The 14266-nt window shown below is 37.7% G+C and overlaps 1 protein-coding gene across 1 annotated transcript in view; it reads left to right on the forward strand.

The window, feature by feature from the left end:
• GMDS (GDP-mannose 4,6-dehydratase) overlaps positions 1-14266 on the forward strand; it is a gene marked incomplete at its 3' end in the record, with an annotated part of 387083 nt that overhangs the window by 52350 nt on the left and 320467 nt on the right. Inside the window, exons 2-4 of the mRNA XM_079533424.1 lie at positions 350-394; positions 3935-4022; positions 8029-8138. Of these exons, the coding sequence (XP_079389550.1) occupies positions 350-394; positions 3935-4022; positions 8029-8138 (243 nt within the window). The remainder of the gene's footprint in view (positions 1-349; positions 395-3934; positions 4023-8028; positions 8139-14266) is intronic.

The following is a 14266-nucleotide window of genomic DNA, read 5'->3' on the forward strand; positions in this document are numbered from 1 at the left end:
CCCTATCTCCGAAATAGTTCAAATTCAATAAGTGCGGTTAAGATATTTTGGAAAGATGTCCCTAGACACTTTTGAATCTCTTCCCAAGTTCCATTATGGAGACAGGAGTTCTGAACCAGTGTTTGTAAGCAAGTTATCTTAAAATATACTGTGTCTTAGTCTAAAATTAACCAAAAAGCATCCATAGTATTCTAGGTCAGTGCATAAATCTGGAGAAGTCAAAGCATATGCTTGCTACCCCAACTCATTGCAAAAATTTTTTCTTCCTTTTTTGGGACCATAACCAGTCCAAATCTCCCAGGCCCATTCACTGTGTTTCTAACATTTTCCTATATCTTACTCTTCCCAGGATGGATCGTACTTGGCTGAGTTCCTGCTGGAAAAAGGCTATGAGGTGAGTGACTCAGTGACTGACTGCAGCCTGATGGAATCACTTGGATGCTGCAGCTCTAGCTTCCTTTGCTTCTGTCCTTCTCTGTGTATGTTTTCCACTCAACCCTAGATAACAAATCAAAACTCCAGAGAGGAATGTGCAACATGGCCTGTAAGCACGCCAGCTTATTGTACTATTTATCATCTAATGTCCACTGGTGGATTCCCTCTTCTCCTTGGGGTATATCTGCTTAGCGTGTTTCCCGCCAGCTCAGATAAGCAACAACCTGTGCAAGCCAAAACTGTAAGGAATTAAGGAATAATTTATGATGCAGTGTACCACAGAAAGGAATGAGGGTCTCTTTTTTTCACTCTTGACACAAAAGGCCCTCTTCAGCAGTTGTACTTCAATGAAAACGTTGTATTTTCCTTTCTTTGTTTTTAAGCAAAAAAAAAAAAAAAAAAAAAAGCCAAACAACTTTAGGCTTTCTGTAGTGTAACTTTCCACTCACTTTTCCTGGATTCATTATATTTTTACTTATTATACATTATTTATCTTTTTAAAATAAACAAAATTAGATTCCTTTTCTGGGTAACTTTAGCTAAATTACAATTATTTTTTTTTGTGGACCACCAATATAACAATCACATTCCTGTGGGTTTGTCTGATGGTTCACCATATTAGTCTTGAAAGATTCCTCCAGAAGGAATGTCAGTGGAAGAAAAAGGAAGGAAATGAATGATCAAATGAATCTCTTCACAGTGCCTTTCCTGGCTCAATAAAATTTAACACACGTTCTACAACACTGGCTTATTACTTAGAACATTACTTTAGAACACTGTTTTATAGCTTGGTAAGAAGTCTCTTCTCATCAGGTTTGCACTTTGCGTGCTTTTGCACGTGGTTAGTCTTTTTTTTTTTTTCTCACTGCATTCCTCCTACTACTTTGTTGATTGATCTACTTACTGGTGTGGTTTTTCAGTGTTGTAAACTGATGAATTTTGCAATTTCTTCATTCTACTTGGGGAAAGAGAATTATTCTGGTTGCTTCTACTGTCTCCCAGGTAAAAGTATGTGTTTTTCTTAGTCCACAGTGAAACTGGGAACTGCTAGCTGCAGCTAAAAGTAAATATTATGGACTCCATGAGGAAATGCATGGGCCCTTTCCATTGCAGAAAGATTGCACAGGATTCTTCATTTCTGTTCCTCAAATCTCCATCTACTTGAAGTTCTTTACTGTGTTCCTAGCTCAGGACCTCTGTTCCTGAATAATTGAACACTGGGGTAAAAGTGATAATGTCACTTGTTTTACGCTTACTTTCTTTTAATTGCGATCTACCTAAAGATCAAGTCCTATTGAGAAAAACACAGATCTTTCATTCTTAACTAGATTTACCAGTCTGCACGTGTTTTAGCTTGTCGCAGAGTTTGTTTCACCTATCCAGTGCACTCAATGGCATCTTTCATCATTATTTACAGTAATATTGCTATCATGGATTAAGCATTTGGCAGGCTTGCTTTCTTTTGTATGTGTGTACCAGAAAAAAGGAGTGAAAGGCTTTATTTAAAAACAACAACAAAAAAACAATCCTGGGGTTCTGGGTTTTCCTGTTTTTGCTGGATGCATGAGGCCCTCTGGCTTTACTTTAGGAAATATTTTGAAGTCTTGTTGTAATTGCATTTAATATATCTCACTGTCAAGCATTGGTATCACAGTCATTCAGGTGACACAAAACTCTTGCAAGTATGAACTCTCATCTTTGAGCTGGCAGGGTTTGACTTAGTCAATTTTTTTGCGTGGACTTTAACTTCAAGGTGACTTAAGTCATGTAATTGAGAGATCAGATGTCTCTCATCAGGCTTTAGGCCGAAATGTCTCATATTTCTAGAACAATTGTGGAATACTTTTTAGCTTCCTTAACAGTTTTGAAGTATCAAATTCTTCTGAAGTATTAGCTTGCTCATCAGAACAGCTGTTTCACTTAAGTAACCAAAATATCACCAGCATCATTTGCAGAAGTTATATTATAATGGAGCTGCCATTTTTTGTATTTCTCTATAAACCATATGTTCCTAGAAACTGCAACGTTATGTAAATTACTTTGAGGGGGATTTTAACTGCGTTCCTTAAAACTTGCATTTATACATACATTCTTTAGGAATCAATTTTTATGGATGTGTATCATTTCCCCATTGATCTTCAAGATGTAGATAACTTGCTCAGTTATAGAGTGCTCAACATTTGGATGCTAGAACAAGGTATTTTAAGCCTGTAGGGTAGCTGGGTGATAGAGATTTTATGCAAGGAAGTTGATGCTATAGATTTATCTAAGTTGTATGGATGAAGCTCTTTGGCAGTAATTACAGACCTCATTGCCAAAATGTTGTTCATAAAGCTGGTCTCGTTCTGATGTGGTATTAAGTTTCAGGCATAAGCTGGAATAAAATGTGTTTTATGTGAAAATAAAAATTTTCTCACTGTGTAAATAAGAATAGCTCATGCTATCTGTGCAACAAAACAAAAACTTACCATCTTTTCCTGCTGGTGTATTCTCACAACTTAAGATAGTGTGAATGAGTGAAGTGGCCCAACTTAACGAGGTGTTGGATACGTCAAGTTGTAAGTGTTCACTTTCTGAAATACAGTACAGTATGAAAGGGAGGGCAGTCACATGCTAACTTCACTTGTGCACAGTTCCTGCAGCTGTTAACCAAGGGTAACATGAAGTTTGGCAGTAGGCATGGGGCTATCTTACATAAGGAGGAAACAGAATCTGTGTTAGAACAATTTCTCTAATGTATTAGACACAAACAGGCCTTTCTTTTAACATTAGTCAGAGCTGCTGCTATTTCACCAACCTATTTATCGTGGCTGGTTAGAGGAAATTCCCAACCAGTGTTTCAGTCTTAGAGTTGCTTGTGTGTCTTGTAACCCATCTGAGAACATTGACTCACAAGGTACAAAAAATAGGACTGACTGTTCAGTCTGTTCTTCCAAGACACCAGAAAGTGAATAACAGCTGTTTTCTAAAGCATCTTTGGACCTTGCTACTGCAATTCTTTCTTCTGCCCACCTCTTTCCTTTCCCTGGTGCTGAATTTTGCTGTTGCTTTTTACATGCCCATCAACTTTGGCCCCTTTGGAAAAGCTACTTTGTAACCAAATACCAGTGATTATCTTGAGATTCACTAATTGCTTCTCCAACTCCGCTAACATTGATGGGTTTCATTTACGAGAACATGTGATGCTCTAGGTCAACTTAGTGTTTTCTGCACTACATGTGGTACCTGGGCTGCCAGGGTTGTCAACAAGGCAGAAGGTGAAAACACTGGAGGCTACTAAAATGACAACATCAGAGCACATCATGAAGTATTTTGTTATAAATTGGATAATTGTGTGCCTTTAACAATGGGGACACTGATGGGACTAGGTGCATGTATCTGAAAAGAGAGAGGGTGGCTCTCCTTTGTCTTAAAGTATTAATATTGAGAATATTTTAAAAATTGAATCACCTCTTATGTTTACTGTTTCCTTTTGTATTTTTCCGTGTTTAATCTCCAGGTGCATGGAATTGTTCGTCGATCTAGTTCTTTTAATACAGGCCGGATTGAGCATCTCTATAAGAACTCACAGGCTCACATTGAAGGAAGTAAGACTTTTTTTTATATTTAATGCTTTTTTTAGTTTCCTTATTGCTGGAACAAGGTTCTTGGGAGCAGGAAGGGAATCTCAGTTTCTTCTGACTTAAAAATAATGATTAGTTAATGCAATTAAGTTGTACTTGACTTAGGATTAGTTATTAAAAAAAACAAAAATAAACACTCCAAAACTGAATAGTTAAGCTTTCCTTTTCTGTTAGCTGCTATCTCACAGAAGATCAGTGACTTTTCTATGATCCAAGTGTGGAAAAAGTATAGATATTACGTGTTAACAGGAGGCGAAAGTGAAAAGCACAGGAAGGCACTTTCTATTATTCATAATTACTGACATAGTTTTTAAGTCATGGCAATAACAGATTGGCTGACCCTCCAAACATACTTATGAGGTTGAAAGCATTGGGGTTTCAGAGCACTCAGATTTTTTTTTAGGGCAGTTATCTATAACATTTTTTTTTACCAGTACATTCTTGATGCACTTAAATAGGCTTATATACATGACCAACAGCATGAAAGCTCATGCTTAAATAGGTTTTTTTGGATTAATTGCTTTTCTCTTCTATTTAGTTTGTGACCTCCCTTCATGCAATCCGTCCCACTTGCATAGGACAAAATACTGTATAGTAAGAGGGTCACATGTTGGATGGCATATTTCTAGAACAACTTGTTTGTATCAGGATGATGAATTCAGATTTAACAGAAGCCTTATTGCGTGGTCTTTCTAAGAGGAGTAAAATATTAAGCTGCTCTGTCAACAGGGACGTTCTGCACTCAGTTTCTTTTTCTCGTGAGCTTCTTTGTGCCTGATGTAGGTGAGAGTTTGGAAAAGCCTATATGACAGTATAAGTAAAATGTAGTCAGTTCTTGTTTACAACTGGATGAATGCTTGGACCTTTAAAGTCTGCATCCATGGGAATGATTACGTATTTTTCCTGAAGGATTTGCTTTTGGGAAGTTGCTGGAAACTTTCTGACAGTGATTTGTGTTACTTTGCTACTGATGATAATCTGAAAATCTGTAATGATTACGTTTTAGTGCCATTTCTTGGTATTTTACTGTAAGGAGATGTTAACTCTTCAGTTAATGAGAAGTAGTAGTGTTGGTTGGTTCAGGATGAGTTTGGAGGATTAAGTGTTTTGAATGAACATGTAGTTCTTCACATTGTATATTTCTAAAGTTGTGTAGAATGAAACAGCCTTAAAGAAACTTGAATGTCTAAGGTGTTACCTCTAAATATTTCCATGCTGTCAGCAAATTTTGTCTTTTGAACCATAATGAAGCAGAGCCTAACTTTACTGAACTGTAACATATAATGCAGCTTTTAGTTTTCTCTTAATTTTTTGCTTGTCTTTCATTTTTAAAGAACATGAGTGAATTTTCTGTGAATTGTTTCTGCTTACTATACATTGCTACCTTAACTATCTTCTTGAAGAATACTCAACCCTATGTTTCCAATGAGGACAACATAAGAACTGTGTCCCGTGATTTAAATTTGACTTACCAAGTAAAAGCAGGCAAAAGAGATCAAAAAGGAGTTCGTATGTTATGAGGACAAGATATGAATATGGAAAGCCATTTGAGAAGATAACGTATATTGCAGATATGTATACAAGCATTTGAGAATTGGAAAAGAGAAAGAGAAAGCAGACCTTAAATATCACCCCACTTCTTATCTCATTTTCCTTTAACTGAGGAACTGTAGCCATATGAATTGAAGGAGAAAGAATTGGATTTGGAATCTCAGGAAAGTCTGCTCCATGGCAACTGGTTTGAAACAATGAGTTTCCAGGCAGTAATAGAGGAAGCAAAGAAGCAATAGTGATTGGTGTGAACAAACTAAATTTCTTTTTGCCTTGTGTTCTTCCCATGAACTGATTACACACTGCAGGATGGGATGTAGGTGGTCTTCATAGACAGAGAATCTCTGAATCCCTCCAAAAGAAAAACAGAAGGAAAAATGTGTTCCTTTAGCTGCTGCTTGCTGAGGAGACTTTTAGATTGGAAAAATTTCAATATCAACCAGTGCTATCCCAAAGATGTTGGCATTTAATCTGTTTATGAATATTTGCCCCAAATAAACCTGTTTCTTGTAGAACTTTTCTGCTTAGCAGATGACAGCCGAAAGACCTCTTTTTCAAGGATGTGAAAATGTAAACAGTGCCTTGTGTCCTGCTCTCCATTTAAAAGATATTTAAACAAGAAACTTCAAAGGTGATGGGAGACAGAAATGGGTGCCATACTGACAGCTTTAAAGTACACATTTAATTATGGCAGAGCATCTCTACTGCTCAACTCAACCCAGGTGGCAGCCCTCCATTCCCTAGAGTAAGGAAGCTCAGAGACCATTCTCTGAGTTGGGGATGAGAGCAGAACTGGATGTCTTTGGCATAGGAAAAGGGAGCCTGGCTACGATGCTGTTTCCTCTGTTGCTCTTTGCCTGTGGAGGAAGTAGCAGTTATTTCAGACAGGTCTTCTATCTGGGGCCTCCTGTTGTAACAGCATCATCTCCAGAGCATTTTCTCCTAAAGTCTGGCCTGGCAGTCAGGGAGGCTTCATTTAACTTCCAGATGACGTAAGAAGAGGAAGACATGCCAGGTGACCTAGGAGAAACTTTTTCTGGTGCAGAAAGGGCAGTGCATTTCAGTTCTTCCCTGCTCTGCCGACACCTATGTGTTGTCCTGAGGAAAGTAGCAACCACCATCAGAGAAAATGGTGAAGCGGTGCTTGCTAGTTATCTCTGTTAGTGTGGCAAGAAAAATGCAGCAGTTCATAAGGTGGTCTGGAGGCTGATGATTTTGGGGATCGTAGTTTAGCAACAATATCCAAATATTTTGGTTGTACAAATGTTTGGGATCTTTTGCACGCTGTGGTCTGTGATGAGAACTTGTTTCATGTACCGAATTTCATAAACACAACTTGCACATCTGAACAGTGTTTTAAAAATTGTGGTTTCTTGTGATAAACCTTGCATTTTAGTTTGGGAATTGAAAGGAGAAGACAATCTGTGGATGATGCATCCTCCAGAAAAGTGATTATTGTCAAATGAGAAGGCAGCTAAATTGTGTTGAATAAGGTTTTGTTTTTTTTTTTATCTTGGAGCGGTGTAAACATCAATGTACTAAGGGCAGTAACATTATCAAATGAAAATGGATGTAAATATGGCATCTAAATGGGAAATATTGGTGATAGGTAAGCAGTTGGACTGGATGATATTAGAGGTCTTTTCCAACCTTGGTGATTCTGTGATTCTAAACGTGACAGCTGTTTCATTAACATTTGTAACGTTTTTAATAGATGTGGTTAGCAGTGTGGTGTTCTTAAAAATAAGATGTTCTATTAGAGTGAAGTTATCTTTTCAATAAGGTCTTAACAGGTGAGAGTCTGAAACCTGTGATAAGTCAATAAGCCATTCCAGCCTGCTGTATTTTGACAGAAACTGGACTCTTGTTCTTGCCTGCCTTTTTACATGCAAATTAGAAATAATTAAATCAGGAAAAGATAGATAACATGCATGACTGATATTTCTGTGTCTGAGATGTGTAGTATCATGAAACATGTTTTATTTCTAGTTATGTTTTTATATGTATTCTTATTTATAAACATAGTAATATGTAACAAAGTTATTTTATATGTATGCCTAAGTTATTAAAAATGCCTGCAATAGGAAGATTGGAAGCCTGAACTAAAATAATACCCTTTTGGGTGGCTTACGGCTGAAATTCAGTATGTGGCATTGGTCAAATATATGTAACTTGGCTTAACAAATTGTAAGTTATTGAGGAAATGCCAAAAAAGGTTGCTAGGTAAGTCGCATTATTAAAAAGATTCTAAAATAGTACTTATTATTGTAGAGAAATGTATATTGTGAGTAAAGAGTTAGCCAGTGTTCTCCATTTTTTCCGATTACTGTTTTTGAACTTTAAGCCTGGGATAGAATCTGGATGAAGAATGCTGTATTGGTATTAAAGTATATTAACTGTATGTTCTTAAACTCTGAAGACATGAAGCTGCACTATGGTGACCTCACGGACAGCACCTGTCTGGTGAAGATCATTAATGAAGTCAAACCCAATGAGATATACAACCTGGGAGCTCAGAGCCACGTCAAGGTGAGCTGAGAACCATGAGTGAGTGTTGATGGAGATGTATCAGTATATTTTTTGTTTAACTTGCCACGTATATAACTGTTTTAAAAAGTTCTGCCTTTGGTAAATACTAAATAATTGTACTTGCTGTGGTGCTGAGTTATGGCATGAGTTTGGAGACTGACTACATAAGCAGATACTGGAAATTGGTGAGCTTAAATTTTCATTATCAAGAAGATCTCTAGGTTGAGAAATCAATTTTTTTCTACTGTTTGCAATCTCTGTGCAGCATACTGGAGGTCAAACCTGTGGAGAAATTGTACACTGTTACATCAGACATCAATTATAAACACGTTTGCATTAAAGTTTGTGAAAGGCTTTGCTTATACTGATTTTCATATAGATGGTATTTTTGTCTGACCTTTAAATAGAGAAAATGGCCTTGCTACAGCTTATGGCTTTACTAATTTTTTTGTTAGAAAATCAAGTTAAAGAAACTGAAACTGCGAAGACTTCACCTTGGCAAAAAATTGCTGTGTTATACTGGAGCATGTTTAATAGAACAGATAACTTTAATTTGTGTTATACATATGTATGTTAAGCTGTATTGTTTTATGTTCAGCTCAATTCACTGGCAGGTGAACTTTGTTTACTTGCCAAAATCTCATTTATACTCCCTGCCATGATTACAAACAAAAACTGGTGGCCAAGTAAATTGTTAGCCTTATGCCCTTTCCTTAGTGTGTGCAATGTGAAAGTGTTCCTCAGCAGTAATATTCCCTAACTTCTCTTGAAGTTAGAACTGAGGGAGCATTTAAGCTTAATGAAAACCAGTTTGGTTTTGTAAATCAGCTTTCCTATAGAAAGCCATCTGTTGTTCCTATCAGTGCACAGTTCTATGAGGAAATCATGATGAAAGACTCCAGCTATTGATAAGGCAGACAGGAGAATATATAGATGAAATGGGAATAATCTTTGAATTGCTTGTGTGATTGAGTTGGCAGTTTGCTCTATGCTATGCATGAGTCTGGTTAGGGTTTTTAGATTGGGTACAGCACTGTAAGAACAAGTCTAACATGGTTCTAAGGGCAGCTCTGGTTCAGAAGGCATTTTAGCTGCTGCTTTGTAGAATTGAAATGGCAAATCGTTCCAGGTACTTGCAGACCAAGTTCAGATGTTTCAGTGCTTCATGTCTTAAACCATTTAAGCAGTTAACAATCTCCATGGAATTGGCTTGTGTCCCCTAGGGAAAGGGGCTAGAACTATGCTATCTCCATGTGCTTATTGCATTTGCTGGCAGCTTAAATCACAGCTCTGAGAGGTAGTAAAGGGATGATGGTGGTGGTGAGGCTGCAGTAAATTCTTAGATAATACTGACATGGGCTCTGGGAAAGTTGATTCCTTAGGTATTGAACAAAGTTCATGCAGCGAGCCTATGCAGATCTGGTGCTGACTCTTAGCTTTTGGAACTCTAAAGTGCCATGGAGCACAGTGAGGGAGACCTGAAGAAGCTATCTCATAAGCTAGCATGAATGCAGCAGACCAATGCTTAAGCAGTGTGAAGAAGCCCTACTGTACCTAGGTGAAACCTTGTTGGGGACTTTGAGGAGGTGCGTGCTTATTGTGCTTCGTAATATCTCCAATAATAGTTCTGTTGTTGCAGCTGGGGAAATAATCCCCTTGCCTAATTAAAATGACTGGTGGACTTCACTAGGCTTTTGATAGGACTTAAAATATGTATTAAAAATCATAGATTTTATGAAGTTGGAAAAGACCTTTAAGATTGTCAAGTCCAACTGTCAACCCATCACCACTGTGTCCAGTAAGCCATGTCCCTAAGTGCCACATTTGCATGTTTCTAGACAGTCCAACAGCATTCACCATTTGAAAACAATTCCCAGGATTAGAAGAGAGGGGTTAGAACTTGGCTGCTTGCTAAGAGTGAGGGACTTTCCCAGAGGACTTAACATTTCTTGCCATTATACTTTGCTGATGTAAATGTACCACTTTTGCCTGTGTGCAACATGTTTAGAGAAGGAAAGAAAAAAAGACTACTAATCTTAGCTTACTTCACATTCTGGTCACTTAGAACCAGTGACGTCTTCAGTATTTTTTGGTGCTGTTTATGTTGGCATGTGTTTATGTGGAATAAAGTTTTTTTTTTTTTAAAATTGCTCTCGCTTCCAGTTAGTTTTATGTGAGCCATGCTGAAATGAAGGAAAACAAAATAATAGGAAGTTGGTCTGGTTTCCTACAGGAAACCAATGAAGATGAAATTGGTTCTTGGAATGAGCCCACGGTAGTCTGGGAAGTACTGTCAGAGAAGACTTTTTTCTGAATCATAAATAGTGAAGATTATGACTCATAAAATAGGTCACTGGGAGGCTGTTCTAGTCTTCTACATGGGAGAAAGTGAGAGAAGGCTGAAACTTAGTCATTAAAAACAGTAAACTTAACAAAATGATATCATCAGTAGGAACAAATTATCCAGTATGCATTCCTGTCTGTTTTGAGGAGAAATAGGGATTAGCTACCCATACTGTAACTTGTGTGTTGGGTGTTTGGAAAAGAGTGGCACATTCACTTCAGAGCTACTTCAGCCTCTTGTTCTCTGTCCAGTCTTTGTGTCTTCCTGCTCTGGCTCTCAGTGCTTTGAGGATACACTGTGTTGCTCATGGCTTGTTCTCATGTAAGTTTAATGGGAGAAATTGTCAGTGTATTGATTCTAAATAACAACAAATTGTGTATAGGTAGTGTGCAGATGACTTAAAGTTCGTAGCAAAACTCTACTTGTACCCCTCTCAGTTGAATGCCTTAGAAATCAATTACTGAAATACTACTCTGACTCTATTTTCCTTTTTGCATGGAGTTTCAGTAGATGCACCCATAGATGGGTATGATGGATGTGCAGATAACCACAACTATTCCGTTTACTTTAAATTGTGTGAAGTCTGGGGGATTAACATCCTAGATTTTCCCTTCTTACTGTTAACATTTGGTGCCAAAAATTTTGTAGCAAGTATGTTTTATGGTGCATGAAAATGAGTTGATTTCTATGTGATGTTGAAAGGTAAGGTCTTACCTGTATGTAACTATGTTTAGAAAGTCGGTATATGCTGTGCTTTTTACCTGACAAAATGTGTACAGCTTCTTTTTCGTTAGTTTACTTTCTATTTATTCCTTGCATGTATTGGTGTCTGCAGAATTGCAACTAACCATGGTAGAATTTGCTTCTTAGAGGTGAGATTTAAGAATCCAGGGGACTTCTAATCCCTCACTTGAATAAAAGTCTCTTTACACTTAATTGTTTTAGTCAGCTTTATCTCTAGGCCCTCTTTTTTTTTCCTTATATATTTGTCTTCTCTTACAAAGAGGCCTTTTAGTATCTTCTTTCACCACACAGATGATATAGGCTGGCAAAGGTAAAGAACTTGTGAATTTCCAATTCATTTACTTGCATCAAATGCTGACTCATACTTGTTGTGAACCAAACATCATACCGTTAGATCTCAACCCCATACCTATTAATGCGATTCTCTTGATGTTGCATGGAAGATGAGTAGCAGCAGGAAGAATTTAAGCAAAAAAAGAGACAAAAAGCAACTAGGTCTTCAGAACCCAGGGAGGGAAATTCCAAACTTATGTAAAACCCGTGCTTGTGTGGACCTCTGCTGAAGCCTGAAGTTCTGTAGCTTGTATTATTTGAATTTTATGAAGATCCCACCTCATTGTTCCAGCCTGCTGAGATCTTCTGAAGGTTTTACCTTCTGGCATTATCAACCATTCCTCCCAGTTTTGTGTTCTTTGTAGACTTACTGAGGATGTGGTCTGTTCCATTATCAAGGTCATAAGTAAAGACGTTGATCAGTATTTGCCTGAGTATTGATTTCTGGAGTATTCAGCTGGTGACTGTCCTCCAAGTGGACTTTCTGCCTTTGGCCACACCACTGAACCTGGCTCTTCAGCCCGTTGTCAGTCCACCTCCCTGTTCATTTAACTAGCTCAATCTTCCATCATCCATAGACATAATAATCTCACAGAGGGCTATAAGATTAGTCAGGCATGATTTTGTCTTCATAAATCTAACTTCTGATCATCTTCTTGTCTTTTAATATGTTTGAAAATCATTTCCAAGTTGTCAGCTCCCAAGAACTTGTGTGTACCCATTTTGTTTAAATAATCCCATGCCTGTATCTTCCTGTACCAGAGGTAAGCTTTGATTGCTCTAGACCTTCCATGTGTCTCAGGGCCTGTGATTCCTTAATGTCAGCTTTTATCAGTATAGGCAGGTGAATAGGACACGGAATACCTCAGCCATAAGATGATCTTTGTCACAAAGTCTGCCCTGTTAAGTAGCAGGCTCACATCTTCTCTGGTCATCTTTTTAAATTTTTAAAAAAATTTATAATTTTTTAATTTTTTGATGCTGATGTAGAAAGTCATCTTACTGATTCAAAAAATGTGCTTTGCTTTGCTTACCCCCATATCTATGTATTTGAGTAATGCCTCTATATTCCCTCTGGGTCACTTGTACCTGTTTCCAACTCTTATGTGTTTGCTTTTTATGCTTTAGTCAGGATCTCACTATTTATCATGTGAGCCTCTTGCCACCTATGTATGATCTCATACTTCTCAAGATGAGTCCTTTTTGAGCATAGAGGAGATTTTTGAATATCTGCCAGCTCTTGTGGACCCCTGTTCTCTTAAGGTCTGATTTCACTGGTACCCTACTAAGCAGATGCCTAGACAGTCCAAGTCTGCTCTCTCTATTGAAATCTTTGGTTGCGATCCTGCTTTTTGTCATGCTCATGCCTCTCATTATCCTGAACATTACAGTCTCCTGGGCACTGCAACTAAGGCTGCTCTGAACACTTCTTCCATGTCTCTAAAAATCAGATCTTTATAGCTTTTTTCCTTCTTGTCTATTTGGTCACCTATGTCACATCATCTATGCACTCCATAAACCTGGATTACTTGTGCCCTGCTTTGTTGTTTCTATAGCAGATATCTCTGTGATAAAATGGAAGGCAGTGAAAGGTTCCCCATGAGGATCAGATCCTATGAATGTGAGATTTCTTCTGGTTAACTGGAGAAAGTCTTATTTGCTACTATATACAAAGCCTGCTTGCATCCCTGGGCTGCTCCTGACCTAAGGAGTGAAAACCTTATGGGAGAAAGGATTTCACATTTCTCAGCATTTTTATGGGCTGTACTTTCCTGCAGCTGTATTGCTGCTTTAGAACAACTGCTAGGTGAGGGTAATGCTGTGCAACTCCAAGAAAAGCAGTGTGTGGGACACAGCCTGGAGTCTAGCATCCTTCTGTTTAGGACATAGGTGTGTGAAGTATTTTGAAATATTGTTGAGTCTGTTTTGTTAGTGACATTATAGGGACAGTCCACTTTCAATTTGTGTAGCTAGCATAATTGAAAACAATTTGAGAAAGTCAGGTTAGGGTAGAGTGATTGCCCTGAGGCCATCTCACAAAGGAAGCTACTGCCACTCTATGTGTCAAGTGAGTACTTAGCTTTGAGGAAAGTGAAGGCATAAACTTAAATACCTTAATCCAGATGTTAGTCAAAACTGAGAACTAAAGCCCTTGATTGAGTTCTGTGATACTTTCAGGGTCTGGAACCAGCCCTCCATATAGTACAACTCTCTGCCATGACTCTTATTTTGGAAGTCCTTAAATTTGGTTTGGCTTAGCTTTTAACCATTTCAGTAATTGTAGTAAATTAACTTGTAGTAATTACTAATATTGCCTATTTGGTAGCATAGTTTTGAAAACAGTTTTTCTTTGATAGAGATGTGTGTTAGCACTGTAGTTAAACAGAAATGTTCCCTAGTAGTTTGTGTAAGGTAGATTTTTATCACATGTAAATAGCAATCTTAACAGTGCTATTTATGTGCTTATGTGTGATCTGTAAACTTAAGCAGATTGGTTCCAGTCCTTAAATGATTATTCCTGTCCAAATTTTTATTTCATACAGTTTCACCTATGTGAAATAGATAATTCAAAGAATTAATGGCAAATTTTCTTCAATATTGAATTAGCAACAAAGCTTAAATTGTGCATTACAGCTTGTATAATAAATGTTTTATATGCTGTACCTTATGGCCCTTACTGCTATACAGTTGCAAAGGTTGTGCTTGT

The sequence above is a fragment of the Tetrao urogallus genome (genome assembly GCF_951394365.1).
Source record: "Tetrao urogallus genome assembly, chromosome: 3".
NCBI classification, from domain to species: Eukaryota; Metazoa; Chordata; class Aves; order Galliformes; family Phasianidae; genus Tetrao; species Tetrao urogallus.